Source organism: Engystomops pustulosus, chromosome 3, assembly GCF_040894005.1.
Source record: "Engystomops pustulosus chromosome 3, aEngPut4.maternal, whole genome shotgun sequence".
NCBI classification, from domain to species: domain Eukaryota; kingdom Metazoa; phylum Chordata; class Amphibia; order Anura; family Leptodactylidae; genus Engystomops; species Engystomops pustulosus.
Window position 1 is genome coordinate 158394475 of NC_092413.1, and position 27494 is coordinate 158421968.

At 39.6% G+C, this 27494-nt stretch overlaps 1 protein-coding gene across 4 annotated transcripts; it reads left to right on the forward strand.

Annotated features, from left to right (window-relative positions):
• The first annotated feature begins 5623 nt into the window (after nucleotides 1-5623).
• KCNMB3 (potassium calcium-activated channel subfamily M regulatory beta subunit 3) lies at nucleotides 5624-26194 on the forward strand. 4 transcript variants are annotated; one of them, XM_072142763.1, is made up of 5 exons: nucleotides 5624-5813; nucleotides 14755-14830; nucleotides 19777-19977; nucleotides 22761-22959; nucleotides 24950-26194. In XM_072142763.1, the coding sequence occupies exons 1-5, from the start codon at nucleotides 5750-5752 to the stop codon at nucleotides 25328-25330; spliced, it is 921 nt and encodes a 306-aa protein (XP_071998864.1). In that variant the 5' UTR covers nucleotides 5624-5749; the 3' UTR covers nucleotides 25331-26194. The 4 variants fall into 4 exon arrangements, with proteins under 4 accessions (XP_071998864.1, XP_071998863.1, XP_071998866.1 ...); XM_072142762.1 differs by having other exon boundaries at nucleotides 5628-5813; nucleotides 24932-26154; XM_072142765.1 differs by lacking the exon at nucleotides 14755-14830 and having other exon boundaries at nucleotides 5631-5813; nucleotides 19782-19977; nucleotides 24932-26128.
• The last annotated feature ends 1300 nt before the right edge of the window (nucleotides 26195-27494 follow it).

Below are 27494 nucleotides of genomic sequence, written 5' to 3' on the forward strand. Positions count from 1 at the left end.
CCCAACCCCTATACCAACCCCTACAAATCCCGACCCAGCCGGAGGAGAGAAAGAGAAGAAGAAGAAGAAAGAATTAAAAAAAAGGAAGAAAACGCACCACAACTGGGGAAATTCAGGCACCCCAGAGCTCCTGGAACCTTTGCCCCCCTACCAACCAGATCTTTTCCCAGGTGCGCAGAGCCCCCCTTCTTGAATAGATATTCCTTTCCCAGGCTTTTACCTTTCTTATCCTCTCAATCCATTCTGAATGGGATGGGCTTTGCGTGCTTCCCCATTTTTTTTGCAATTCATAGTCTGGCCAAAAACAGGATCTTGCTAATTACTTGTCTTATACCATATTTTTGTCTACTGACTTCAAATACCCCAAGAATAGCCACTTGCGGAATCCCGGGAAGAGCTATAGAGAATTCGTTATTTATAAAATGACAGACTCCCCTCCAAAAGGCATCTATTTTTAGGCAGGACCAGGCTACATGTATAAAGTCAGCTCCTTCTTCCGCACATCGGCAACATGTGGAGTTTGCTTTCAAATTCATATTAAATAATGGCTTGGGGGTGTAGTATAGTTAATGCACAAAATTGAACTGGGTCATTCTGTGGTTCCAGGAAATAGATGAACAGAAGATTCCTCTATAGCAGCTTTTCCAAAATTCATTAGAAACCTGTCCAATCTCCTTTACCCATTTATTACAGGATGAAATCACTCCCTTTGCAGCCCTGGCATGTAAAATAATTTATAAATACGTGAAATAACTTTCTTCGTGATCAAGGTGTTTCTCAGAAATTCTATACAACTATTTGTTCCTACCATAAATCTACTCTTATCGCCTGATCTCTGATAGGCGTAATACAATTGAAGGTATTTAAAATAAAAAGCCCTATCACCTTCCCCGAATTGTAACCTCATTTCTTCTACATTTAATATCCGTGTGTCTGTACATATTTGTGAGAGGGAGAGTTCAATCCCCTCTGACTCCAATATTCCTTATTGGTGATATTTCAAAATTTTTCAAAATGAAAATTATCCCAAATCGGTGTGAATGAAAAAATCCCCTTAAAATTCAGAATCCCTTTAAGTGCGTTCCAACTTCTATCCCAGAGTGTGGCAATAGCTAACCCTTTGTATACCCCTTGTGTAAGTTCCCCACTCTCTAATAGCGTGAACATTGAGTCTCTATATCCTGTACTCAACTTAATTAATCTATCAAATGCACTACAACTACGTCTACTTACTAAAAACCTGAGTTGGGCTGCTAAGAAATAGCCGAACATCCATGGGATCCCCAAGCCCCCTTGCTCTACCGTTCTGAACAGGTTAGAAAGCTTCATCCTTGCCCTTTTCCTGTTCCATATCAGCTCAGTCAACAGTGAATTTATCCATTTATCTTTTTTGGTATCAAGACCGGGCAAACAGCTAAGGGATATAACAGTTGTGGTAACAATATCATTTTTATCAAACCTACCCTATCCGCTCTTGAGAATGGCATTTTCTGCCAAATAGAGATGTTGTGTCGCATCTTATTTAAAATTAGAATGATGTTCAGTTCCAAATACCTGGCGGGATCTGCAGTTACCATCACCCCCAGGTATTTAAAAGCGCCATCACTGCTGAGTACATCCATTTGCAGCCCTAGCTCAGAAATTTCCCCATCCAGGGGGAGCAAGACCGTCTTTTCCCAATTTATTTTGAGGCCCGAGAACTGACCGAATTTAATCATTAAATTTACAATATCTACCAAAGTATCCTCTGGTTTCTGTATGGTCATCAAGATATCGTCTGCGCCACTCGGCCTTAACGGCATCTAATGACAGGATGGAGCGTCCTTCCCCTTCTCCAAGCTGTATATCAGAAAATAACCTGTGTAAATTGGTGTCCGTTCTTCTTGCAAAGATAAACCCATTTAAGAAAGGTGAGTACAGTGTTAATTATTTTTTTTTACTACAGGGGCTGGCAGGCTGTATACTACAGGGGCTGTCAAGCTATATACTACAGGGGGCTGTCAAGCTATATACTACAGGGGGCTGTCAAGCTATATACTACAGGGGGCTGTCAAGCTGTATACTACAGGGAGCTGTCAAGCTGTATACTACAGGGGGCTGGCAGGCTGTATACTACAGGGGGCTGACAGGCTGTATACTACAGGGGGCTGACAGGCTGTATACTACAGGGGGCTGGCGGGCTGTATACTACAGGGGGCTGGCAGGCTGTATACTACAGGGGGCTGGCAGGCTGTATACTACAGGGGGCTGGCAGGCTGTATACTACAGGGGGCTGGCAGGCTGTATACTACAGGGGGCTGACAGGCTGTATACTACAGGGGGCTGGCTATATACTAAAGGGGCTGGCAGGCTATATACTGGAAGCCTGTGACCAATGCATTTCCCAACCTTGGCTTATACTCGAGTCAATAGGTTTTCCCAGTTTTTTGTGTTAAAACTGGGTACCTCTGCTTATACTTGGGTCGGTTTATACTTGAGTATATACAATACTCTCAAAAAATGTTTTGAAATTATGTCTCATGCTGAAAAAAGGCCTGGAAATAAAAGGCTTAATGCTCTCAGAGCATGGCAACACAAATATTATTTTTGGCAAACTACTTATTTTATTGTGCTAGAAAATCAATATACTTTATACTACTAATAATATTGCACAAAATTTTGACTGAGATATATATTGGGAGTCCCCAGTGGAAGACAGGAGAGAATCCGGTGCTTCGGGAAAAAAACCTCTAGGAAGTGATGTGCATAGTTCCAAAAATGAAGGTTTTTAGTTTATCAAGTATAAAATATATAAAAGGATTTAAAAAAACAATGGTTACAAAGCGTTTCAGCTCAGTACATGAGCCTTCGTCAGGTATCATGTACTGAGCCAAAATGCATTGTAAGAATTGTTTTTTAAATCCTTTTATGTATTTTATACCTGATAAACTAAAAACCTTCATTTTTGGAACTATGCACATTGGTTCCTAGAGGTTTTTTTCCTGAAGCGCCGGATTCTCTCCTGTCTTCCACTGGGGACTCCCAATATATATCTCTGCAACCCCATACTCCGGATCGGAAACTGTTTACAACCAGGAGACTGTTGGCTGCTACATGGGACCATATATGCGCTTTTTATCTTTAATAAGGTGAGCAACTTTCACTACAGTAACCTATCTATTTTATTACATATTTCACGAGGTCAGCGCCTCTTGTCTCTTCCTCTACCCTCTCTATATCCGTCTGGCCCATCGGACGAGTTCTGACAGATCAAGGGTATAGCGTCCTTCCAGACCTCCACTACAAAATTTTGACTGAAATAGTGAAACTAACTATTTTCCAATATTATTCCATATAAAAAAGTTTTTAGTTTTTTGTAAATGTAATCAGTAAGCTTTGTGAGTAATTACCTGCCCCACTGGTGCCTTGAATACATTTGTTTCCTTCTCTGCTCTGTTCAATTTTTCTGAAGTGGTGAGCAGGACATAAACTGCCAGAAAGTTGAAACTTTGGTGGCTGATGCCAGAAACTGACTTTTTTAATATGTTGCATGGAAAAAACTAGTGAGTAACACAAGATAGATCAGTTGCTATATATTTTCCAAATGATGCAATGTGCAACAAGCAATCTTTCATATGGCTGACAAAATAATTACATTCTTTAATCCTTTTTGAGCGCACAAGTTCAGTTTATTGAGTAATTAAAGCATTTATTAGACCATTTTAGGCACTTTTCCAATATCTATGGAAAAGGGCTGTGGCCTGATAGAAAAAAGTCTGTGCGCCACATAAACTAGACCACCTAATAGATAATACGCCTCATAAGGACCTCTCAACAGATTTGTACTATTTCAGATTTCATCCAGAATCAGACAGTGATGAATCTGGTTCACTTTGCACTGTTGTAATTTGCGACACATTGATAAATCTCCTCCATTGTGTTGTCTTTGCTTCGGTGTGTCATATTATGACACCAGTAAATTTTCAAACTTCTGTGTATGGAACTGTACATGGTGTTGTTTTTTGCAGGACAAGCCAATGTTTGCATTAATTCCATTTTGGGAACTGCACAACCATTACACACTTTTTGCACATATTTTTACAGATGACAATATAGTGAAATTGGATGTTTTTTTTTCCATTATGGCATTTACAATACGGGATATAGGATTTTTTGAATTTTAGGATTACAAATATGTTTGAAGAAAATTAGACTGAGGCCAAATAAAATAGGTTCTACATAGTGATCCAAAGAACATAGACAAGAATGGTTAACCCTAACAGGATTAGTTTTGGCCTTCTAAAAGCCATAACTTTTTTCTTTATCATGCATGTCGCTGGTTGAGGGCCTTCTTTTTGCAAAACAAGTTGTACTTTTTGGGGTGCCTTTAATTTTTTGATTGAATTTTATAACTCTTTATGGAGAGGATGAAAAAGAACACAAATTTTGGCAAAAATAACATGTTACCTTTATTATTCTGCCAGTACGATTCAGACATATGTATACATATATAATATATATATTTATATGTATACATATGCAAAAATACACTGCTGCACAGCCAAAAAACAACAAAAAGAGTTATGTCAAGGTGCACGCCAATGGAACCTGACGAAATTCCATATGTATATAAAAAGAAAGAAATGGCAGCACACCAAAATAGTGAAAAATATCAGCGGACTTTATTCCATAGTGCTATGTTTCAGCTTTAACTGATGCCTTTCTTAAGCAACAGGCAACAGCGCATTAATAGTTATTCTGTGAATAACTCATCGTTGAAGTCCATTTATACATATTTATAAAATTCATATATTTTTACAATAGATGAAAAGTGCCCAGTGCATGATAAGACATGTTTCCCATACATAGAGCAAGTGCATCAAAGGACATGAACATCATATGAGAAAGTTTTTAATCTAAAAATACATGAATTTTGTAAATACTTATATATGGAATTCAACAATGAATTATGCACTGAACTACAATTAATGCAATGTATTAATGTATGGATGTATTTTCTATTTAAAGCACTTGCTGTACAATACCTGTTGCTTGAGAAAGGCTTCAGTTGAAGCTGAAACGTAGCCCTATGGAATACAGTCCGCTGATATTATTTCACTATTTTGTAGTGCATCGACAGCTTGCGGCCGCTACAGCCCAATATTGACCTGATTTGCAGGTTGTAGTTGGTGTGCACTGACATCACAACATCTTCATGTACCAACAGAGGTGGTGGTGACAGAAGGAGCTGCACTGGAGTGCAGAGAAGTAGTAAGGAAAGTATTAGTTCTATTTTTTTTTAACAACTAAAAAACATAATTATCTTAGACAACCCCTTTAAAGATTATATGGTTACTGGATTCCACAGGTTGAATTACACATAGTGATAGCAATGAATTAACAAGAGTGGATTAATTGCTTTCCAATCTCTTTGAAAAGTAATTATTTCACCCAGGTACATTGCTGGTTGTGCTGCTGCATTTCACGGTTTTAGTGGCCTGCTAGAAAAGCAAAACCAGATGCCACCTTTTAAAATATGTATGAACTACTGTGTAGCTAAAGCTTCCTTACTCTTCAACACAAAAAGATTATGTACAATTTCATCCTGTTCAGCCAGAGACAACAAAATAGTCATCAATTATTCACAGGACGGTCAGGCTGATGTGAAAAAAATCCCTGGCAAGACAACTTATTCAGAGATACAAAAGCTTCAGGTCTAAATTCTTTCAGGGGGGATTTTAAGTAAAGATTAATCAAGAACATATGAAAGATGACAAGCAAAAAGATGCCTCCGCAGAAGCAAGAAACTGATGGCTCCTTATTCCTGTTTTCGGGTAAAGTATTCCATTTGACAAGGCTGGGGGTGTGGGGCTTTGTATGGAAGGCGACTGTGATTAAAACTTCAGGTAGCAGAGCTAAGTAGTAATCAAAGAGGATTAGTTTTTGATTTGACACCTTAGTGGAAATAATCTGTTCTGATGACAGCGATATACAGCACCTAGTAGCAATGGTGTCCAGTGTCTCCATAGCACTGTCAGGATGCTTTATCCAGTCTTCTTTTATTATGTGATGCAGTTTATGAAGATAACTACTTTTTAGTTTAAACCACTCAAAATTTTGGATTCAAAATCTGCATTAAAAAAATCATGTTAGAGAGTACAAGCTTGTAAGTACCCGGGAGTGTTGTGATGGTGAGAAATAGCATGTTAACTTTTATAAACTATATACTATAAACCTAATACTGTTTGCTGCTGTGTGTCACAGATTAACATGGCATTTCATTTCACATGGTCACTTTGTTGGACACTTGTATTAAGGCATGTACTGTATCTCTGTACTAAGTCTTTATGCCAAAACATGTGTAAATTTCAATAAGTGAAGATCATAATATTTTTTAGTACATTACTAAGCCTATAATGATAAGTCTATCCCTCAAAGTAATTGTTTTGTGAATATTCGTATTCTGTTTGTTAATTTCAGCAAATGTAGATGTTTTGGTGTAGATAAAACTGATTGTAGAAAAATACAAATAGATGACTTTATATTATTAATGCTAACTAAATGAAAATGAAATTGAAATGTCAGTTACATGAATGGATACTTTACACATATCCATTGGCCCAAAACAAATGATTAATTATCAAAACTAATCCAGCCTGTACTATGTGCAGTTTTCCTGTGTAGTGTGTAGATTTATGTGCTGGGTCTTCATGAACCTGATGCCCCCTGCACTTCCTTGGAAGTGGGTACCATTTTATTTTTGGAGCACTTTGTTCGTGGCACAGATAGAATTGTGGTGCACATCAGTAATAAATGTAGCACAAATTCAGACTAAGCAGTAACACGCACCTTTAGGTGCACATTCTTTCTGTGTCGTCAGACTAAGTGCAGCTGCGAAACAAAACTGGTGCAGACACTTTATGAATACATGTACAAGCAGTTTGCACTTGCTTTTCAGTGCAAAGTCATTTTTAGTCATTTTTCAGAATTTTTACATTTATATATATGAAATAGAAGGAATAAAGGATATAAATGACAGATACCATTTAATTCCCCATCCGTGTCTATCTGTTAAACAGATTTTGTTATTAAAAACTTGAAAAGATAAAAAAAAAAAAGAATGCAGCAGCCTACATTATTCGTACCATTAAAATGCATAATTACAATGAAAGGGTGACAAACAGTCTACAATAGAAGACATTACAAATTCCACTGAAGTCAATGGCAATTTTAATAGATCCGTTATATTGGAAATCAAATCACTGACCTTTACATTTTATTTTGTTATGTAAACAACCATTATAATGCCTCCAGTTAAGGGTTTATCCACACAGTTGAGTGTTTTGACTGTGTGCTGTCCACAATCCATGAAAATGAGCAACTTTTTTTTTACAGATTAAACGTACCAGCCACATAACTAAATTCATTCACTGGAGTTAATGGGAAAACCCTGCTGAGAACCAAAATGTCAGTGTAAAAAACCATGAATATATATTTATTAGTTTTTGCCCTTCTGTTAATCAAGCTAGATTGAATCAGCATAGTTTATCTCAGCTCGTAAAATTGAGAAATACAACATAATAATACAACACACAACAGATTGTACCATGTCATTATTCAGAAGGACCATTTTTCTTTACAACTTTGTTTCAGTTCATTGACATCTGTGGGCAATTATCACCACAGAGCTCTCTTAAAGGGCTTGGCCACTCATACCACACTTTAAAAGGGTAAGTATAAGACCCCAATAGGCTCACCAAAATGAATCTTACCATGTGACGTTCCGTATCCTGACAGATTCTTGGGGATTGAGGGGGTACACAGTCTCCTCTGTCAAAATCAATCCCATATAAGTGTTGGAGGGTTTTTTAGAAACAGCAGACTACTCAGGCTGCCTCCATCGGCTGGTCCTAAACATACCATGTTAAAGTTTTCTATAAGTGGCCAAGCACTTGTAGGTCCTGCCACAGTAGTTACAGTTTGCTGAGGTCTGAACTTTGACTACAAACTTAAAACAACTTGATTCTTTTATATTTTAAACAATCTTTTATATATTTGTTGGTGTGTTTTAAATTATTGCCCTATTTCATGACCCACTTTCAGCCAAGCTTTAGCTGTTGATAGATGGCTTTACATTTGACTTTAATACACTTTGTTGTACAGAGCAAAAAATGGAAATTTATCAGGACTTGTTCAACAGGATTTGACTTGTAAGCCCTAAACTAACGGCAATACCTTGCAAACCACAAGGCATTGTGATTATTATCCCCTTTAACCCACACGCCACATCAAGTAGGAGGTGGGGAGGGGTGTGAAGGGGGGCACGACCAGTGGCAGGGTTGTCTGGTGCATGGGAATTTGGCATCGACATAGGGGTGTGGTTTAATCATACGCCAGTGGACGAAGGGCTGGTATTATAAGTCTCTCTCAATGACTGCGAGGTGAACATGTCTTGTGGCTGCAAAGCAAGTTACTCATCACCCCTCTACCACAATTCTTTGCAGTTGATATGGGATGTTTGTGGGGTTTCATTTTGCAAAAATTGGCACTGTGTATAAATTCTAATCGTCGACTCTAGTGTTCTCTGTCCAAAGCACATATTTCCAAAAGGATATAGTTTGTTAAGGTGCAGCTCATGGGGAACCAATAAGGTTTTAATCCAAAGCTGCCCTTTCCTATAGCTCCTCTCACTATGATTTCTATTGGTGTAGAGTTAACTTAAGTTTTTACAACCTTGACTGGAATATGAAAATTTTACTTATCACTGGGACAGGTAGAAGTTTCATCCAGTAAGGCAGCCAGTGACGGACATTGCAATCATGCCTCAGTAATTATAATTTGGCATGATAACTGCCGATATTATGACATGCATTCCATGAGATGCATTCCAGACCCAATAATACTCCATAGATATGTTACCAGATCCAAGCTTTCTACAGAGATACCTTACCAGAACCAAGATTACTACTTAGGAAGAACACTTGGAACCATGCTTACTACATGGAAACAACACAGCAACCAAGTTTCCTACATAGCTTCAGGACTAGAACCAAGAACAGTGAGACAAACAGCCTTAAATTGCACCAGATTGATCACAGTGGGGCACATTACTAAGAATGTGGAAAACTGCACTAAAAGTGCTTTGCCTGTATATATTTCTCGGTGTGCCAGAAATCATGAATCTGGCGCTTCCCTGCACTAGCCCGACAGAGTTCACCAACTTTTTTGTGGTGCACCTTTAACATAGGGCATACAACAGACTTTGCATGTTAAATCAGGCCACCCCCCAGACTGAAACGTACGTCTGGGCTGTTGTCATCCCGGACAGCGATGATCAACAATATGGGTAAGCTATTCTTATTGCACTAATGACTTGGAGATTTTTCCTGGTAAAACTATTTACAACACTAGTGTACTTTAGCTTGTCCCATCCACACCACCATATCTTATATGGCTATTGTTGCCAGTATATGTTTGTATTAACAATCTCATAAATTTGGTCCGCTGCTTGGCATGCAACCCTCTTTTTGTGTCCCACCTGGGACAATACCATTTTTAATCAGTTTGTTTACTTAATGTCCTCTGTTGGATTCCTCAACCCTCCCATGGAGACATGTACAATAGGTCTCATTCATGTTAAATCAGTTGCACAGTCCGACTGAGCGCAGGAACGTCCCTAATTTGTGTCGCATGGTGGCTCAAAATGGTCGGGTCAATACAATTGTGGAGCAGACACTTCTTAATGCCTGTGCAAGCAATTTACACCTAAAAGAACAAGCAAAGTCCATCAGAAAACTGGTGCAAAGGCCTTAGTAAATGTGCCCCAGTGTCTAATACCTGATGATAAATCTGCTGTAGTATAAGACTCCTCATAGGAAAAGATAAAAGAGAGTTATAGCACACAGGATTCTTCAGAATTATGAGCTCATGGGTAATACCTAATCTAACAGTCAATCTGATGACTCTTTTACGTGATAGCTTGTCTCTGCAAATTTAGCAATAACATTTTTTAGGTTTACTCACTTTATCATCATCTCCTCCATCCTCTCATCACAAACATAACACTGTTCTCTGGCGCACCTAGGGAGCAATATAGTAGAAAAGCAAATAGATGACTTTATATTATTAATGCTAACTAAATGAAAATGAAATTGAAATGTCAGTTACATGAATGGATACTTTACACATATCCATTGGCCCAAAACAAATGATTAATTATCAAAACTAATCCAGCCTGTACTATGTGCAGTTTTCCTGTGTAGTGTGTAGATTTATGTGCTGGGTCTTCATGAACCTGATGCCCCCTGCACTTCCTTGGAAGTGGGTACCATTTTATTTTTGGAGCACTTTGTTCGTGGCACAGATAGAATTGTGGTGCACATCAGTAATAAATGTAGCACAAATTCAGACTAAGCAGTAACACGCACCTTTAGGTGCACATTCTTTCTGTGTCGTCAGACTAAGTGCAGCTGCGAAACAAAACTGGTGCAGACACTTTATGAATACATGTACAAGCAGTTTGCACTTGCTTTTCAGTGCAAAGTCATTTTTAGTCATTTTTCAGAATTTTTACATTTATATATATGAAATAGAAGGAATAAAGGATATAAATGACAGATACCATTTAATTCCCCATCCGTGTCTATCTGTTAAACAGATTTTGTTATTAAAAACTTGAAAAGATAAAAAAAAAAAAGAATGCAGCAGCCTACATTATTCGTACCATTAAAATGCATAATTACAATGAAAGGGTGACAAACAGTCTACAATAGAAGACATTACAAATTCCACTGAAGTCAATGGCAATTTTAATAGATCCGTTATATTGGAAATCAAATCACTGACCTTTACATTTTATTTTGTTATGTAAACAACCATTATAATGCCTCCAGTTAAGGGTTTATCCACACAGTTGAGTGTTTTGACTGTGTGCTGTCCACAATCCATGAAAATGAGCAACTTTTTTTTTACAGATTAAACGTACCAGCCACATAACTAAATTCATTCACTGGAGTTAATGGGAAAACCCTGCTGAGAACCAAAATGTCAGTGTAAAAAACCATGAATATATATTTATTAGTTTTTGCCCTTCTGTTAATCAAGCTAGATTGAATCAGCATAGTTTATCTCAGCTCGTAAAATTGAGAAATACAACATAATAATACAACACACAACAGATTGTACCATGTCATTATTCAGAAGGACCATTTTTCTTTACAACTTTGTTTCAGTTCATTGACATCTGTGGGCAATTATCACCACAGAGCTCTCTTAAAGGGCTTGGCCACTCATACCACACTTTAAAAGGGTAAGTATAAGACCCCAATAGGCTCACCAAAATGAATCTTACCATGTGACGTTCCGTATCCTGACAGATTCTTGGGGATTGAGGGGGTACACAGTCTCCTCTGTCAAAATCAATCCCATATAAGTGTTGGAGGGTTTTTTAGAAACAGCAGACTACTCAGGCTGCCTCCATCGGCTGGTCCTAAACATACCATGTTAAAGTTTTCTATAAGTGGCCAAGCACTTGTAGGTCCTGCCACAGTAGTTACAGTTTGCTGAGGTCTGAACTTTGACTACAAACTTAAAACAACTTGATTCTTTTATATTTTAAACAATCTTTTATATATTTGTTGGTGTGTTTTAAATTATTGCCCTATTTCATGACCCACTTTCAGCCAAGCTTTAGCTGTTGATAGATGGCTTTACATTTGACTTTAATACACTTTGTTGTACAGAGCAAAAAATGGAAATTTATCAGGACTTGTTCAACAGGATTTGACTTGTAAGCCCTAAACTAACGGCAATACCTTGCAAACCACAAGGCATTGTGATTATTATCCCCTTTAACCCACACGCCACATCAAGTAGGAGGTGGGGAGGGGTGTGAAGGGGGGCACGACCAGTGGCAGGGTTGTCTGGTGCATGGGAATTTGGCATCGACATAGGGGTGTGGTTTAATCATACGCCAGTGGACGAAGGGCTGGTATTATAAGTCTCTCTCAATGACTGCGAGGTGAACATGTCTTGTGGCTGCAAAGCAAGTTACTCATCACCCCTCTACCACAATTCTTTGCAGTTGATATGGGATGTTTGTGGGGTTTCATTTTGCAAAAATTGGCACTGTGTATAAATTCTAATCGTCGACTCTAGTGTTCTCTGTCCAAAGCACATATTTCCAAAAGGATATAGTTTGTTAAGGTGCAGCTCATGGGGAACCAATAAGGTTTTAATCCAAAGCTGCCCTTTCCTATAGCTCCTCTCACTATGATTTCTATTGGTGTAGAGTTAACTTAAGTTTTTACAACCTTGACTGGAATATGAAAATTTTACTTATCACTGGGACAGGTAGAAGTTTCATCCAGTAAGGCAGCCAGTGACGGACATTGCAATCATGCCTCAGTAATTATAATTTGGCATGATAACTGCCGATATTATGACATGCATTCCATGAGATGCATTCCAGACCCAATAATACTCCATAGATATGTTACCAGATCCAAGCTTTCTACAGAGATACCTTACCAGAACCAAGATTACTACTTAGGAAGAACACTTGGAACCATGCTTACTACATGGAAACAACACAGCAACCAAGTTTCCTACATAGCTTCAGGACTAGAACCAAGAACAGTGAGACAAACAGCCTTAAATTGCACCAGATTGATCACAGTGGGGCACATTACTAAGAATGTGGAAAACTGCACTAAAAGTGCTTTGCCTGTATATATTTCTCGGTGTGCCAGAAATCATGAATCTGGCGCTTCCCTGCACTAGCCCGACAGAGTTCACCAACTTTTTTGTGGTGCACCTTTAACATAGGGCATACAACAGACTTTGCATGTTAAATCAGGCCACCCCCCAGACTGAAACGTACGTCTGGGCTGTTGTCATCCCGGACAGCGATGATCAACAATATGGGTAAGCTATTCTTATTGCACTAATGACTTGGAGATTTTTCCTGGTAAAACTATTTACAACACTAGTGTACTTTAGCTTGTCCCATCCACACCACCATATCTTATATGGCTATTGTTGCCAGTATATGTTTGTATTAACAATCTCATAAATTTGGTCCGCTGCTTGGCATGCAACCCTCTTTTTGTGTCCCACCTGGGACAATACCATTTTTAATCAGTTTGTTTACTTAATGTCCTCTGTTGGATTCCTCAACCCTCCCATGGAGACATGTACAATAGGTCTCATTCATGTTAAATCAGTTGCACAGTCCGACTGAGCGCAGGAACGTCCCTAATTTGTGTCGCATGGTGGCTCAAAATGGTCGGGCCAATACAATTGTGGAGCAGACACTTCTTAATGCCTGTGCAAGCAATTTACACCTAAAAGAACAAGCAAAGTCCATCAGAAAACTGGTGCAAAGGCCTTAGTAAATGTGCCCCAGTGTCTAATACCTGATGATAAATCTGCTGTAGTATAAGACTCCTCATAGGAAAAGATAAAAGAGAGTTATAGCACACAGGATTCTTCAGAATTATGAGCTCATGGGTAATACCTAATCTAACAGTCAATCTGATGACTCTTTTACGTGATAGCTTGTCTCTGCAAATTTAGCAATAACATTTTTTAGGTTTACTCACTTTATCATCATCTCCTCCATCCTCTCATCACAAACATAACACTGTTCTCTGGCGCACCTAGGGAGCAATATAGTAGAAAAGCCCTCACAGTAGCTAATTTAGACAGTATAGTAATATAGCCCCACTGTAGATAATATAGTAACAGAACCTCCACAGAATCCAATACAGCAGTGGTGGCGAACCTATGGCACTGGTGCCACAGGCGGCACTCAGATCCCTTTCTGTGGGCACCCGGGCCATCGCCCCAGCACACCAGTCAGGACTCAAAGAATCTTCAGCAAAATGCTGAAAATTTTCTATCTTTCTACTGTTTTGCTGCCCTCAGGAGGCCAATATGATTGAAAGTTGTTGAAAAGGGAGCAATAAGTTACTGCTTTAATTTTTTGGTTAGTACTAAAGGGGGTTTTGGGTTGCAGTTTGGGCACTCGGCTGCTAAAAGGTTCGCCACCACTGGAATACAGTAACACTGCCTCCACAAAAAATAATATAATCACGGGGCTCCTACAGTAGCCAATATAGTAACACTGCCCCCACAGTGGCCAATATAGTGAAAGGTCCCCCACTATATCCTATATAGTTTCATTGTGGATAAGATTGGAAAGAGATATAGGTTGGACTTGATGGACCTGCAAGTCATAGGATGTTTATTCAGATAAAGGTAAAAAACCTAAACCCTAAAATGCTGCTGCCAATTGGGCCATAGTTGGGAAAAAGTCTTCCAAACTCCAATGTAGAAGTCAGAATTACTCATTGGATCAACATCAAATTAACAAAATGTTTTCTTCCCATAAAATGTAATATGAACATGTGCAGAGTATCATACGTAACACCCCTTCTGAGGCAGAGGGTTCATCAGTCTCACTGCTCACACAGTAAAGAATCCCCGTCTATAGCGATGGTATTACCGCCTCTCCTCTAGGCATTGATGATGCCCCTGGTCCATGTCAGAAGCCTAGGTATAAAAAGTTCTTTGGAACAATCTCTGTACCGACCATTATGATATTTGTATACTGTAATAAGTTTTCCCCTTAGTATTTTTCTAAGATGAGTAACCCCATGTTTTGTAATCTGTCCTGGTATTCAAGTCTCCCCAACCCTCTATGGGGTTATTAATAAAACTATTAAAAAGAAGGGGGTCCCATACTGAGTCACAAGCGCCGTCTTTTTGTTATAGGTTTCAGAGCATTGAGTTCCCAGGAGGCTTCCACCACCAGACTTCAAAGTAAAGTCCACCATGCCGGTGCAGTCCTGTGAGTAGAGCATTAGCACATTATTCACAAGCATTATGAGATTCCTGCTCAGTGACGTCAGCTATCTCTCCTCTCACTGCTTCTGTCATCATTTGTGATGTTGGCACCTTCACAGTAAAAGAAGGACTTGGTGAGCGATGTTCCTCAATAGATGCAGCTCTACTTATTGTAGTCTTGCATTGAAATCTTCACTACCACTGCAATAAGGCCTCTGGCAAGTTTTCTTGACTTCTAAACATCATTTGGCATCCCCTCTCTAAAACAAGCAGTCTGGCAAATTACAGGTAGACATTACGGTCTGTTCTTTGAGGAATTTCAGACTTTTTCACCAGCATCCGGCTTTGTAAATGACTCTAGTCCTGAATTGCAGCTTCACTTTCATTTTCCAGTCTTCTTCTGTTAGTTTCTAAATGTACAGCAAAATCCGGGCTTCATGATTGCTGGAAATGGAATGGTCATCTGTGGATGTGTCCTGTACATTTTGTTTTCATTTTGGCAAGGTGCTCGCCAAGAAGGAACCCCACAGGAGCCAATACAGTCACAGTGCTCCCACAGCAGCCCATAATTATATATAGCCACTGTACCCTCATTGGCCAATACTCCCTCACACAGAAGCTAATAGTTACGGTATTGTTAACAGTAGCCCGTAGTGACCCCCCACGGCAGCTCACAGTTACAGTGCCCTCTGTATCGCATTGTCACAGTGCCCCACTTTAGCCAATAATCATAAACCATGAAATCTCACCAAAGGCGCAAGAGGTCTGAGAGGTAAACTGTCCATGATAAGAGTTGTTTTAATCATGGACTATGCCGCCAAGTTCCCTGCTGTGTAAATGGGCAGACCTGTTGAATATAGCTCCAACTCAAGTCTTCTGTGGGCAACTTTTTAAAAACTGTTTTTGGTATAAATCTCCCCAACGGTATATACCCATATAAGAATATACCCCATATATATATATTGTTACCTATGTAGTTATGGCAAAGCGCCCAATATAAAGATTTATATTATATATATTTTTAAATTTTTTTAATATAAATTTATCGCTTCCTCAAACATCCGTTTTTAACCAAATACATGGTCTTGAGTCTTGTATACTGTAAACTGTAGCAACCTGTCAATGCCTTCATAGGTCAAAGTCTGATGAAAGATTCCCTTAATAATCTGTTTCTTAGGTTTGACCATTTTTTTGTAAATATATATTATGAGAGGCAACCTAATTATACTGTATATTGTCTATAATTGTAGCTCCAGATGAGCTCTGGCCTACAGACATATGTGATTTCTAGGAGCCAGCTGTACAAGAAGTCAGGCCTTGTATTTTACACTCTGGAGACACCAAATCTTCCCAGTGGAATAAGTGTTTCTATAGAAACCTGTCAGTGGCTGATGTAGAAGTACCCAAGTGATAAAATATGCCGTATGATGACACAAGCAATAATTAGAAGCCTGACATCTTCACAACAGACAAACTCTTCTGCTGGTCTACTTTATTCTTTAGAGCAGAAGCATTTGATATGTGCTAGAATAATCTGCAGTAACTTCTGCTGGTCTACATGTTGGAGGAGCACCGGGAATAGCACGGTATCCATAGTCAGGGCATGGACTTAGCTACTTGTATGAATTTCTTACTCTCTACTGATGGCAATGTTCAGAGAAGCCATGTGGATACCACAGATGACTCAAAGGCAGTCATTCAGCGTGCCCATCCAGATCACCTTACAAGGGGGTCGCAGACGCTGCATGAGGTGAGAGTTGCTTGCTTAAATACATGTGTACAGATCAACCATTGTATTGAGAATATTTAAAGGAGACACCCTTTTTATATTAATCTTATGTAAATTAGTAAACACTAAGGGAAAGCGAACTTTTTACATGTAACATATCGTCGGGTCTGAAGGCAACGTGATATAGTTTTGTGGAAAGGTATTCATTATAACTTCATCATTTATCCGTTTTTTATCTTATATCTTTCTATGTTAAGAAGTCAAGGAGGTAGTCCTATCACCTCCATAACAGTACAATAACGTAACTGTCAATCACTAATAGGACCACCTCCTTGACTTCACAAAATAAACAGTTTCTTTATTCACTAAGAACAGTTTCACTTAGTGCATAAAGAAACACACACATAAGTGCTAGACATCTACCATAAGTGAATCCTTTAAATGTCATTCTGTATAGTAATCCCCTAAACATGGAATGACATAGGGATGTGTACTGGTATTGTAGTCAACTTCCTGTGCCTGTACTGTAGGGATTTTAGCAATCATTGTCAGGTATAGAGAGCACAGTGTGGTTGTGATTTACAGTGCTCTGTATGATGAGGCATATGTTTGATCAATATGCTGGATTCCCCCTTAATCCCTTCCTATAGGTTTAGTTTGATGTCAGGGGAAAATGGGCACAACTCCAAAAGGTATTGCACCATTAAAACAGTCATATCTGACTTGCCTAATGCAATTGTACAAGTTGAAGACCCCCTAAGGCCAGCACTAATAATAGAGCACATCAACAGTGGTTGACTGCTTAGAATAACTCCATTAATATTTAAAAGATAAAAATATACCTGACCCGAGGAAGTGTAGCACACAGTGCTGAACAATAGCAAGGACTTGTCAAGTGATCCGACAGATTTCATTGTTTAAATCCTGGATTAATTTAATATCCTGCATATGAGAGTTCATTCATTGTAAATGTAGCTGTTACATAGCGAGGTAATTACGTAGTGAGTATAGATAGAAAGACTTTTTACTTCTCTCAATGAGATGAAATCACAGGGGGTTCTGATAGAGACTTGGATGCAGATCTGCTCTCTAGTACAAGTAATTGTCTGGAGGCTGTACACTAATGTAATTGAAGGAGCTGTACTTTACATTGTGCCGCTGGACGGCTAGCTTTCGAAATCTAGATCTTGAAGCAAAGACATTGTGTAAAGGTGTGACTTTCCTCTAAAGAATTTATGTTCATGTGGTAAAAATACCTTTGCTTCAACAAATGGCAGTATCTATATCCATGAAATATTAACTAGTGTATTATATAACATTTTACTTTGGAAAACAGAGACCTTGACTCTTGTATAACGATATCATTACTATATACAGTACATGTACATGTAATGTACTCTGCCTATGGTCTCTTCACACAGAGTGATGTGATTGTTTTTTCCTCTGATATTCATCTTTAATCAGAGATTGATCTTCTAAAATTCTTATCTAGGTTTGGTTAAGTTATAAACGTGGTGTGCTCCTTTTAAGAATCAACAACAACAACATAAAAGAAACAATTGGTTTTTTATAGAGATATAGGGGGGATTTATCAGTGCTTCTACGCTTGACTATGCCTCTGCCTCTTGATGTATCCCGCAGGACACGTGGGGCATGGCCTTTAACATACGGCACTACATGAGCGCCAGTGTATGATAAATTCCCCCCATGGTTTCTATGGTTTTATATATGAGGCGATAGTGAACACAACATATGTATTTCATGCCATAATTAGTTAAGAGTTATAGAAGAGACTGCACCTAAAACCACATCGAAACTGATTAAGATGCAGTTTTAACTGCAACATGGGAATGTACCCTCAGTGCTTCCTTGAGTAAGAGAGCCGGTAATGTCACCGGTCACGCACGCACTGTTGTTTTTTCTCTACACAAGCTGACTGCTCTTCAGTGCGGCTGCGTAATTAGCACACCCCTGCACCCCTGCCATTTAACTTAAAAGGTTTACACCCACTATTAATACCATAAATTGACATTTCTATCATTTCTGAACTTAAGTATCTCACTTTTTAAGTTTTTGACAAATAAAATGCTGTTCAAATAAAATCAAATTTATAGACTAAGGGAACAAATTAGTCTCCAACAAACATATAATTTCTGATAAGCAGACACGTATCAAGTTGTCAAATCTCATTCTGCTCAGCAGTTTGTAGACATTGGCACCATCATACGATTTTGATTCAAAGTTATATATTTATAAAATATCAATTTGCAAATAATACAATATAATATCCCCTTCTATAGCACCTAGAAGCCAGGGCGTGTACATATGTCCTTTGCTACGGAAGTGGCACACTACCGGGAGGTATAAGGTACGTCCTTGTTAGGGAAAGGGTTACAACATCAACTCAACAGGACACTCATAACTTATTTTTTTCTTGGATTAGATCATCAGTAGGTCCACCAGGCTAATCCATTAGATAGTACATAGTTTTTATTTAAAGCAAAATCACCTTACAGACACTGGTGAGCACCAGCTGGTTACACAATGACTGACATCTCCCATAGAAAGAACATGTCTGAAGAATAATAAATGTGGCCCTATGCCTTTTTAAAGTGTGTGCATCGTTTTTTTGGCTGACTTGGCAATGAAAAGATTCTGCAAACTGCTTTCACATGTATTTATGAAGTGTTTGCGCCAGTATTGTGTTGCGGCAGTACTATGCCCGATCTGCCACAAAATTCTGCACATAAAGGGGCATTCTGGTGTAGACTTGGACCGTGCACCAAATTTATTATTGCGACTCGACAGAATTGTGTTGCTCTATGTAAAAAGTGCACCAAAAAAAGTTGGTGCACATTTCCGAGCATTGGAGAGTGCACCATATTATTGTAGACCCTGCGCCAAATTTGATGAATCTGGCTCCCTCTGCACACTCCACAGGCAAACTGCACATAGTACAGACTGCACTACTTTGGATAAATGTGGCCGGTAATGTTTCTGGAAAGCTTAAACTGTGTTTTGTACACTGTTGTTTTCACTTGTGACCCCTTAAGGATCCCCTTTATAACATCTAAAAGATTCTACTATATGAAATGCCCTTCTATGTATCTAGGAAAATAGAAATACAGGCAGTCCCCTACTTAAGGACACCCAACTTGTACATATAATAACAATAAAAATAAAGATGTGCAAATGATGACGAGAATCTCTGCTGTTTTAAGGGAAGCCTTTTCTCCTGTATCTGGCAAGGCAAAAAGGAAAGAGAGCAGCAGTGATGGCGTGAGAGCAGCAGATAAAGTGAAGAAACAGGTCTCCAATGCTGGAGAGGACAGGGCCATGCTGCTGGGGTTCACCATGATGGGGCTCTCTGTCCTCATGTTCTTTTTACTGGGAATTGCAATTTTAAAACCATTCATGCTAAGGTGAGCAAAATATAAACATTTTACAAAAATATGAGCCAATATGATATCATAGCCTTCAGCTGAAACTGTATAGTACTCATCATAGAAGGAGGAGGGAACAGACAAGCATCAAATATGGGAAATCTGGGAAATGTAATAATGTTTCAGGCACAGAAAGTGGATACAAAGTCTTCTGTCTGGACTGGACAATGAAATGTAAGAATAAATACCTGTTATGGTATGTTCATTTGGTCTTGAGATGCTCTATATAGCTTTATTGCACAGCAATGGTTGGTCTGTTTATGCTTAAAGGGGTTATCCGGGTTTAAATTTTTTTTTATGTCCGGGCTGGGGAGGGCTAGTTAAACATAATAAACATGTACTTACCTCCTCCGGTGCTGCCGATGTCCCGCGCCGCGGCCCGTCTTCTCTGTGCGCCGGTTTCATTACACCGGCGCACAGGGAGCTTCCGGCCGGCCGGAAGCTCCCATGCGCACCATCTCTCAGCGCTTACAACGCTGAGAGATAGGGACGCATGGGAGGAGCCGTCCACATCGCGGACCGGAAGCTCCCTGTGCGCGGCTTCCGTGCCCCTGTAAACAAACAGGGGCACGGATCAAAGGGACCGCGGCGCGGGACAACGGCGGCGCCGGAGGGGGTAAGTACATGTTTATAATGTTTAACTAGCCTTCCCCAGCCCGGACATAAAAAAAAATTTAAACCCGGATAACCCCTTTAACCTGTTCACAATGGTACAGTGGGTCACTAAAGCTTACTGACAGGGCACTACAATATTTGGCTTGAAAAAAGGGCTAAAAGGGAACGTATCACCAGAGACCTCATTTTCACTAAAGACAGGTTGCAGAAGTCCATCACACCTGCAATGCAAATATGTCTTTCTGCCTTCTCTAAGGATTTGCATCACAATATAATTGTGTGTTAACTTTCCTGACAAAATCATTTGTTTAGTGCCAGGTGTTGAACTTTGGTTTGCATGCATTTCAAAAAACAGCACCTGACTTGTCTGGGCTGCTCACTCCTCAGCTCTCAGCCCCCACCTTTTGTGCTCATACACAGGAACACAGCTCACAGTGTGGTGAGCAGACATCAGTGGTGGAGGGAGGAGCTGTACAGGAGCACAAATGTGGGACCTGAGAGCTGAGCAGTCTGCAGCACAGACAAGTAACATGTTGCTTTTTGAAATGATTGCAGACAAAAACCAACCCCTTGGACTAAACAGAGGATTTTGTCAGGAATCCAGGTAAGTGAAAACACACAATAATGTAATGCAAATGCTTAGAGAAGACAGAAAGACATATTTGCAATTCAGGTGTGATGGGCTTCTACAAGCGATCTTTAGTGAAAATGAGGTCCCTGGTGACAGGTTCCCTCTAAAGGGAACCTGTCACCACATATTCACAATTGCAGCTAGTGACAGGTTCCCATAGTCCTATTACCTAAATGACAACCTCCTTTTAGTTAAATTGTTTCCCTCACATCTCCATAAAATCAACTTTATGTTATCTTACCTGGCATCAGATTTGGCGTGCCCTGAGAGGCTCCTCCTATCTACTCCTCCCCAAATCTTATGTCTCCTCACTATTCAGCACTTCATGTCATGTGACCAGGGTGATGTCATCTAAGGTCCTTTACCCTTAACATTTGCAAAATGTACCTCATGCATGCTTCCATGGACTTCTACTTATCCTCATTCTCTATGGACGATGCTGTTATTTCATGTGATAAAAAACTTACATGGGGTACATTTTGCAAATGTAAAAGGTAAAGGACCTTAAATTACATTGCCCTGGTCACATGACATGAATGTAACACATGGCAGTGTAAAAAACATGACACAATATTTCCTTTAAATAAACAGAGTTGTATATGTCTGTAGTAAATATTGGCAGATGGTCCATGAAGCAGAATATCCTAGCAGGCAGGCCTGTCAATTAGGAACCAGGAGGCAGGGTAGTGCCCAAGATTTGAAGACACAGAAATACAAATAATGGGTGTGGTTCATTGGCAGCATGGGAGAAATAAAAGTCAAGTATGCTAATTCACATATATAAAATGCTGTAATTAAGGTACCGTGCCACACTGGCAGCTAATTTTAGGTGATATGGGGAGTACTTGTTACCCTTTGCAGACAGGCATTGTTGGTTTCAGGGGTAAAATTCCTGTGACAGGTCTTCTTTTATAGAAGCTAAAATGTACCGACTTTTCTTAAACTATATGTACTAGATGTACATACATGCCACCTGCAATAGTATAAGGGCCCCTTGTTATTCTTTATCTTACCATAGAATGCCATAATTACATGTATGTATTATATGTATTATATTATATTATGTCAGTCATCAGCCACCCATCTAACAGTAGGGAGTGGTCAGTGGTCTCATGGTCTTCCTTACCTACTAGATCCCTGTGGAACAGGCTGTACCAATGGTCTTCACTTACTCAACTCAATTGAATAGAACCAACATTTTGGGTATCTAGATGTTAGTAAACATGTTAGACAACAAGGTGCAGGGTAACATTAGATTTACAACTAAACATCTTGTCACCATAAAGTGGGTGATGGCATACATAACACCTCATTCAGGGGTCACTGTAGCTGTGTAGGGGAGACAGTACAGCAGCAAGCTATGATCATAATTTCTTCAAAGTTGGGCACTACACAAGTTCTGCTAACAATTTGGGCTTAAATATGATACCAATTTACACCTGTTATACTGCAGTAATTGAAGGGTAGTCATTGAAGGCTTAACAGGTTATGACCTGGTCTTTTTATTCACTACCAGTGTCTGGAACGAAGAAGCAAACTGTACAATTATCCAAACCGATATCATGGATGACTGGATAGATTGTTCATTCACCTGCGGAGTGGATTGCCATGGACAGTCCAAGTATCCCTGTCTTCAGATACTGGTGAACGTGTCAGGTTCTGATGATGTGGCTGCCCTGCATTACAATGAAGAAGCTGTCCAGGTAAACCCCAAAGTAAGTATTCAAACAAACCTGAAGTAGATGTTCGTTGAAGAGGGCATCCACTGTCTTATCGAGTTAGCCAGGTTACATTGAGCTCCAATAGTAATGTCATCTGCTATATGTTACCGGTTTAGGATGAGCATTATTTACAGCAGTAAGTCTAGGATAGTCTGCAAACTTTTCCACTGACTTACCTTACCAGTAATTATTTGGATTAAGGATGATATAATACAGGCAGTCCCCAGGTCACATACAAGATTGCTTCTGTAGGTTTGTGCTGAAGTTGAATTATGTAATTCGGAACAGGTTTACATTACAAGTGTAAGTCCAGTCAAAGTGTCTTTTTTGTCTCTATGACAATAGGATTTTCATTATTTTGGGTAGACACCTTTCATAACCCTCATGTTGATCATTGCAGCCTGGGTCCACTAAATTATCAGCATCCAGAGGTCACAGAGGGCAGGGAGGTCTGTTTGTTACTAGTGGTCATCTGTAAGTCAGATGTTCTTAAGTCGGTGACACAATTACACTGTAAATCTGTTGAATTTTGCTCAATAATTTTCCCCCAATGTGCAATACCTGTTATGATGACTGAGGTTGTGCTAGACCTGTCCTGGTCATTAAATGTTATAAAGTTATACAAATGTATAATGTTTCTTTGATATAAGTTCCTAATGGGTTTAAGGGGATTAAAGGACTTATAATTCATTTAAAAGTGGTTTACTGGGATTTTAGATTTGAATGACTATGCCAAAGCCCCATCATTGTTTACATGATGTTTATAGACATACACCAAGTACTGCAAATGGAACTTTGCTCTAATTGTACGAGCCCATCTGCAAATGACATGGCCAACTCTAGATATGGGAACCTCCACTGGACCTAGGACTAGAAAATGAACTTTGTAGTTAACTTGGGTCCTTTGATCTCTAAGAGTTCAATGTGTTATATATATATAATGTGGCAAATTTCTGGTTTCATTTGCACCAAAAAGGCCATACATACCTTGTACCATATTTGTTATGTATTTTAGCAACATTGTGCATCTCACTTCACAAGAGGCTTACCAATAGAGGTATGGCTTAACAGGAATGGGAGTGGCTATGTAAGGGGGTTCTCCGAGACACTATGAAAAAAAAGATATGCGGCCGGGGGCTGCTTAAAAGAATAAACTTGTACTTCCAAAAGAAGAAGAAAAAGGAGTCCCATGCACTCACCATGAATGTTACTTCTTTTTATTGAAGCCATGAAGGGAGCACAAATCATGACAGACACAGATGAATTCATCTTATAGGAGACTTGTACTTGAAGCTACTCTCTTTTTGCACCACCAGTGTACTATTTTGCATCCTGGGAAGCTGGAGATTGCCTTGTGTGTTTTCTGTGATGGTGGCAGTGCCAATTTGAAATTTTCTTTTGTATTGAGAAACTTGTTCTTACCTCTACGGTCCCTGCTGATGTCCTGCGCCGCCGTCTCTCGGGTCCATGCCCCTATTTGTTTACAGGGTCATGGTAGCTGCACTGTGAACAGCATCCGGCCGGTGAGGTAATTGGCCAGGCCCACCCATCTACATGCTTCAGTGCCCAATACAGTGCCAGGAGCGGTGTCGGGTGGGTATGGCTGGCCACCTCAGCTGGCCGGAAGCTGTTCACAGCGCAGCTTTCGTGTCCTTGTAAACAAACAGGGACACGGACCTGAGAGACAGCGCCACAGGACACCAGGAGGGACCATAGAGGTAAGTACAAAGTTTTTTTTTAAGAGCCCTGGTGTCCCAACCACATATTTATCTTTCATATGGTCTCTGACAACCCCTTTAAGTTACTGCTGAAATTATAGACATGCACAAAATGTGTCATCCAGTGTTCTCATCACTGATAGTATTCATACATCCCCCTATTGTCTTTAGTTGCTGGTCTTTTTCACTGCCTGATTAATTTTCATTGTATTTGGTGTCATATGTAACTGAAATGTCTCTTTATACAGTGCTTTTATGTTCCTAAGTGCCAACGAGACAAAAATGATTTGCTGGATGGGGTGCTTGATGTGAAACAATATTTTGAGCGCAAGAATGACACTCCGTTTGCATGTTTCCATCGACCTGACAGCAAACCAGAAGATGTCATACTGATAAAAAAGTACGACCGGAGTGTGGTCTTTCATTGCTTGTTTTGGCCGACTTTAATGCTTATTGGAGGAGCTTCCATAGTTGGAATGGTAAAATTAACACAACATTTATCCTTAATGTGTATGCTTTACTGCAATTCTCCAAGAGAAGACATTGGAAGCATGACACCACGGGCGGACTCTCAACAGAGCAGAACCAGAAAAGATGATAAAACTTTAAGGTGGAGATCGAATTCCCGTACTACAAACACAATCTAATCATCAGTGGACTAGAAGTGTACAAGGTTACACTTTCAGGCGTCTTATATGGCAGACAGAATTGTAGCAGTTAATGTTATATAATATGAACCAGATATATGTTTTCTAGCTGTAAATTTATTTTTCTAGACTGTTATAGTACTGTGAACATGTTTTTAGTATTTTCAATAAACATAATGAGCCATTTGTTGCCTGTTTGTTGCCATGTAAGTTGTCTTCTGACTACATACTTTAGGAATGCATACGACAAATACGATTTTTTTTACCAGCCAAGAATTAGAAATTGTATAAATTATTCTTTCACATGAATGGATGAATCAGGTCAGTGAAAAATAGGCCAATGATCTATGTCCTATTTTTTCATTGTTGTATTCAATGTTCATAGATTTCTATATCTATAAATTGAAGGTAATCTATGATTAGAGAGTGATCTTTTTCTGTCCTTTCGTAAGGTGGTAGCAGCTGCTGACTATAAGCATTAAGTCTCCAGTTTATGACAATTCCTCTGCAGAGGTATATAGTTCCCATGTTATAAGCTGACGAACATCCCTTATCTATTTAACGTGTGGCAACCTTTAAAGCCTAACTCTGAAGCTATAATTATTTTACCAAATTTGCATATGTGAAAATTTAAATAATACATTTAAAAACAGAATCATGTCCTTATTGTGTTCCTTGCCATTTTCTTTCGACAGTTATGGTATTTTCTGTTCTGAAACAGTTTGACAAAAATGTTCCCTTCTTCCTGTATCTGCCCTAAAGTGGAGTTCAATTCCCTCTTCCCACAGTTCCCATGATTCTGTTCACTCATTCAGTAATTTAGCAGCAAATCCTGTCAGATTCCCGATTCAGTGTTTTTCAGCTGCAGGGACAGGACAACTGGTTGCATTTGATGGAAAGATGAATGCGGCCAAGTACAGAGATATCCTGGATGAAAACCTCTTCCAGAGTCCACAGACTGTCTTGTTCACCTTCCAACAAGACAATGAGCCTAAGCACACAGCCAAAATAACAATGCAGTGGCTTCAGAACATTTCTGTGACCATTCCTGACTGGCCCAGCCAGAACCCTGACCTAAACCCAATTGAGCATCTCTGGAGAGACTTAAAAATCCCTTCCAGCAACATTTACCATCCAACCTGAGTGAACTGGAGAGGACCTGCAAGGAAGAATGGCACATTGCTATCCTACCTCAAATGGTGCTTCTCCTCAATACTGAGCAAAGGGTCTGAATACTTATGACTATGGGATATTTCAGTTTTTCTTATTTGATAAATTAGCAAAAATATCTACATTTCTGTAGGATCTTACCAATTGGCTGCAATGCAACAAAGAGTGAAAAATGTGAAGGGGTACTTTCTGTACCCACTGTATATTGAATGGTGTCATCCTCATGATCATGAGCAGACTAACAAGGCTACAGAATATAGGTCAGGTCCTATTCCCACTCATAATGCTGCCCGTGTAGTCTTTAGTACATGAGTGGCTGATGCTTGCTGCCTCGGACTCTGACATGGATTCTTATTTCAAAGAAAAAATAGTATAGATTAGCCAAGCATGTGGAGAAGAGTCTGCAGAGTGACTTCCCTCTGCCATCTCCTTGCCAAGCCCAGTGTGATCATTACACACAAACTGGAAGAGGTATGTCGATCTTGCCCTAAATGTAAATAATTCACTGGCCGTCTTTGTTATAAATAGGTGAATGGCCATATTTCTGATATCAGTACTTGCATACTACCCAACTTTTGGGCTAGAGAAAGAAGGACAAAAAGTCCCTCCCCTTTCTCTTAAGCCACACCCATTGTCCTGCCCCATGTCTCGCTCTCAAACATAGCATAATATAGTCCTTAAAGGCCCCATATAGTATAATGCTCCTTCCGGTAGCCAAACCCCCTATAGACCCATATAATACCCCCTAATGCAACTCAGCAACATATTATACCCCCTCTTTAAAGGTGTTATGCAAGACCTATGAAAAATAGATATGTGGCTGGGGGCAAATGCTTAAAAAATAAACTTGTACTTACCTCCCCCGCCCTTCCTGAGTTCTGTGCAGTCATCACTTTGGGTTGTGCCCCTTTTTGTTAACAGCTGCACTGAGAACAGATGCCTGGCCGGCTGAGGTGGCTGGCCATGCCCACCCGACACCATTCCCAACACTGTA

Coding starts and splice junctions, on each gene's coding strand:
- KCNMB3 (XM_072142762.1), top strand. CDS start 5,750: ATGACAAGCAAAAAGATGCCTCCGCAGAAGCAAGAAACTGATGGCTCC. Junction 5,814..14,754: donor CTCCTTATTCCTGTTTTCGG/GTAAAGTATTCC, acceptor TTTTTGTTATAG/GTTTCAGAGCATTGAGTTCC. Junction 22,960..24,931: donor CTGTCCAGGTAAACCCCAAA/GTAAGTATTCAA, acceptor CTCTTTATACAG/TGCTTTTATGTTCCTAAGTG.